We start from the raw sequence: 4,110 nt of genomic DNA on the forward strand, positions 1-4,110 counted from the left end.
GGATCCCGTCATCTAAGTCGGGATCCGCTCCCGCTCCGGCGTCTCAGTATACCGCGAGCTGTAGCTCGCGGTATACTGAGCTTAGGGTAACGGGAGGACGCTAGTTTGTGTCCTCCCGTTACCCTAAGGAGAACTATGGGGAAAAGCCCTGACCCCATAGTTCGCCTTTAAATATTTGTACAACCTAGGTTGTGTATTTAACATAAAACCTATAAAATATAATTGACCAAACCCATTGGTGCAGGACGCCATTGTGGGGTGGGCCCATGACGTGTGGCGTAGAAATATGGTAATGAGCGTTAAAAGCATCGGAGGGGAGGTGATTATTTTAGCCGGGGCTACGCACAGAGACCCTTACTTGCAGGCCTGTGATCATTTGTATTCTAGTATGTCGGTGGAGGACTCCAGACGGGGTCACAGTAAGGGGTGTGAAGGTCACTCCTTAAAGGTGCGGGCAGACCTGTAATAATAAAATGTCTTCACTTGCAGAGGTTCAAGATCTGAAGATGGATTTCTCAAAACTACCAAAGATCCAAGATGAAGAACGGGAAAGCATGTTCGGCTACGTCCATGGAGTTTCTGGACCTGGTGAGTGCGCCGCTTCCATATAAATTCCTATCCTGCATGAATGAGTTCAGTTAACTGCTGGTGTGAGGCAGATTGGGTAAAGAGCTCGTGTCTGCGGGCCTGTGGGTTCCCCCAGAACCAGCTGGCTGCCCACCATTGGGGGGGGTGAATTGGCAGTTCCGGAGGTTGGAATGAGTTCCTAAAGTTGAACTTTCACATGCTTGAATAAATTCCTGGCCTATCACAATATAAAACAGGATAACTTTGCAAAAAAGATTCACCTTTTGATCATAAAAAAATCAGTCCTGGTGTGTCATTAAACCTTCCTTTTTTAATATTGGAGACCCACCTTTGTCTGAGGCCCTCTGCATGGGTGCCTCCACCGGCTAATGGAGGAACCTGTGCGCTTGTGCCCACAGTGGCTGTGTGCATCCATAGAGACACACAACCCTGTGGCAGGCCACTCCCCTTCTCTCTGACCAACACTTTGATTGATGGCAGAAGGAGCCTATGAGTCCTCTGCCATCAGTATCCTCCCCCTGCAACCAGGAGTATGGGAAACAGAGGATCACTAACGGACGGGCGGCCGGGACGAGCGTTGCTGACAGGTAAGTGTGGGGTGGGGGGGACTGGGGGAGAAAAAGGTTCTGGGTGGTTTTTACCCGAATGCGGAGAATGCATTAAAGGAGAACTATGAGGGGGGTGCTTTTCACTCATCTCATAGTTCTAGCCGACCTGTGACAATGAGACTCAGTAGATTGGGAGGTGAGCGAACACATACCGGCGTTCGCTCACCTCTCGATCCTGTCATGGCTCTCTGCTGTGACGGGAGGGGCTGGCTTCCCCCCTCCCCGCTCTGATCCGCCAGCGCTGACTGGCGGAACGGACAGGGGAGGGGGCGGGTACAGCTGGCTCTGCCTCTAGATAGAGCCTCACCTTTCAGTAAATCTAGCGAAGTTTGGACAATCGGATTGTAATAGGTTAGAATGACACAATGAAGCTGTTCAATCTCTGTGGTCTAGATATCCTTGTAATATTACTATATCCCAGTCACCCTGTAATGTGGTCTCTTTTTTTTGAATAGTGGTGACCGCATCCAATATGGCAGGAGCCGCCATGTACGAGCTGGTGCGTGTAGGGCACTCGGAACTGGTCGGGGAAATTATTCGTCTAGAGGGTGACATGGCCACCATCCAAGTCTACGAGGAGACCTGTATCCTTTTTATCGGGTTCCACCGTGGTGTTTCTGCAGACGATGGTCAATAAATATGTTTAATAACACAAAGTACATGTGACCAACAGGGAATAATTGAATATTGTCATCGTTTTATAAAGCGAGTTGTTCCTAAGCTTCCATCATGCAGCTGGTGTATCGGTTGGAGACCCTGTTCTACGGACTGGGAAGCCCCTCTCTGTGGAGCTAGGTCCAGGCATCATGGGGTCTATCTTTGATGGTATCCAGAGACCTCTGAGGGACATCAGTGACAGCACGCAGAGCATCTACATCCCCCGAGGTGTCAACGTGTCGGCCCTCAGCAAAGACATCAAGTGGGAATTCACCCCTTCAAAGAGCCTACGGGTGGGTACGATGGAGTGTAGGTGCCATCTGGGGTCTTGCTTATCCAGACAGAAGCCTGTTCTACAGTATTATCACTTTTCATTAGAGTTATTATCAAATGCTTTGAAGTCCTATAGATAATGTAGATATGTGTGAAGTTGTGTTATCAGGGCTTTGGGTTGTATGACCCTCCCATGTGAGGCCTGCTCCGGGTTGTCAAATATCTGCTTCCTTCAGTGCCCGATGGCCATGGCAGCCTCTCTCTCTCTTCCTCATACAGTATTGCCATCTTATTTTTCATCACTTTGTTTTCCTTTTTGTCAATTGAGGGACACAGGAAGTCTTTTTTTACCTTTTGGGTTATATTACCACATACAAGAGGAATGGGCTCTGGCAAACAAACCTGTAGGCTAGCCCAGAATACTCCCATCTACTACTACTAAGCCTCCACAGGCAAAAGTCTAAACTAGGGATGTCCCGATGCCACTTTTTTGAGACCAAATATAAAAGTACTGTCCATCAGGTACTTGCCGATACCAATTACCGATACTTTTTCTTCAAGGGACATGTGACAGGCATTTATGTTAAAAATAACCTAAATATGCATATAAGGGACGATATCACGTCAAATAGTGGAGAAGACGTGGAGACCTTATGGCTAGAACTAGATATGATGGACGCTAGTCGTAAAATAGTCCAAATATAGGGGAGGAGGGGGAGGCTCATCTACAGTCCGAAATAGAAATAGCTGGGAGGGATGGCAATGTAGTCGTGATGGGCGACTTCAATTACCCAGATATAAATTGGTTTAATGGTACCTCAGGTTCGACAAAGGCGGGGCGATTTCTGAACATGTTGCGAAACAATTTCATGGACCAGATGGTTGAGGTTCCAACTAGGAAAAATGCCATCCTAGATTTAATAATTACTAATAATGCAGAACTAATTGAGGATATTGTAATTGGGGAGACACTGGGTAATAGTGATCACAATGTTATTTACTTTCAACATTGGATACAGGAAAGGGAAGTGGGCTGGACGGACAAGAACCCTAAATTTCAGAAGGGCTAACTATGATAAACTGCGCCACCTAGTGGGGGACATCAAATGGGAAAATGTATTTCACAAACTGAACTTGGACCAAAAGTGGGAATGTTTTATGTACACTTTACATATTGCCATTAAGTGTATACCGTTGGGTAATGAAAGTAAAAGATCACAAACAAAACCTGTATGGCTAAATAAAAATGTAAAGCATCACATAAAGGAAAAGCGAATGGCTTTCATAAAATATAAGATAGAGGGGACGGCATTGGCGTTCCATAACTACGAAGAATGTAATAAAAGATGTAAACTAGCAATACGGGCGGCTAAAATAGAGTGCGAAAAACATATTGCCACTGTTACTAAAAAAAAAAAAATTTTTTTACCAATACATAAACAGTAAAAAGGTGAGAAAGGAGCAGATAGGCCCAATAAAGGACGAAAGCGCGAAGTTACTCACAAATGACAAGGAGAGGGCCGAGGCGCTGAACACTTTTTTCTTCTCAGTATACACTCAGGAGGGAAACGGGTTTAACATCGATAATAAAACACAGAGTTCATCACAAAATATAGCCAAGTGGTTGGCGGAACCCGGGATACAACAAAGACTTAGTGTACTTAATGCGAAAAAAGATACTAAAGGAACTAAGTGAGGTTATAACAAGACCATTATTCCTCATTTTTAAAGGAGAACTATGGGGTCAGGGCTTTTCCCCATAGTTCTCCTTAGGGTAACGGGAGGACACAAACTAGCGTCCTCCCATCACCCTAGGCTCAGTATATAGGGAGCTACAGCTCGCGGTATACTGAGACGCCGGAGCTGATCCCGACATCGATGTCGAGATCCGCCCAGCTGCGTGACTGACAGCTGGCTCTGCCTATCTAGAGGCAGAGCCAGCTGTACCCGCCCCTCCCCCGTCCGTTCCGCCAGTCAGCGCTGG

At 46.5% G+C, this 4,110-nt stretch overlaps 1 protein-coding gene across 1 annotated transcript in view; it reads left to right on the plus strand.

Annotated features, from left to right (window-relative positions):
- ATP6V1A (ATPase H+ transporting V1 subunit A) overlaps positions 1-4,110 on the plus strand; it is a 33,467-nt gene that overhangs the window by 4,173 nt on the left and 25,184 nt on the right. Inside the window, exons 2-4 of the mRNA XM_018572068.1 lie at positions 490-588; positions 1,652-1,780; positions 1,932-2,146. Coding sequence (XP_018427570.1) covers positions 507-588; positions 1,652-1,780; positions 1,932-2,146 — 426 coding nt within the window. The 5' untranslated portion in view covers positions 490-506. The remainder of the gene's footprint in view (positions 1-489; positions 589-1,651; positions 1,781-1,931; positions 2,147-4,110) is intronic.

This window comes from Nanorana parkeri, unplaced genomic scaffold (assembly GCF_000935625.1).
Source record: "Nanorana parkeri isolate BGI_ZX_2015 unplaced genomic scaffold, ASM93562v1 scaffold1924, whole genome shotgun sequence".
NCBI classification, from domain to species: Eukaryota; Metazoa; Chordata; class Amphibia; order Anura; family Dicroglossidae; genus Nanorana; species Nanorana parkeri.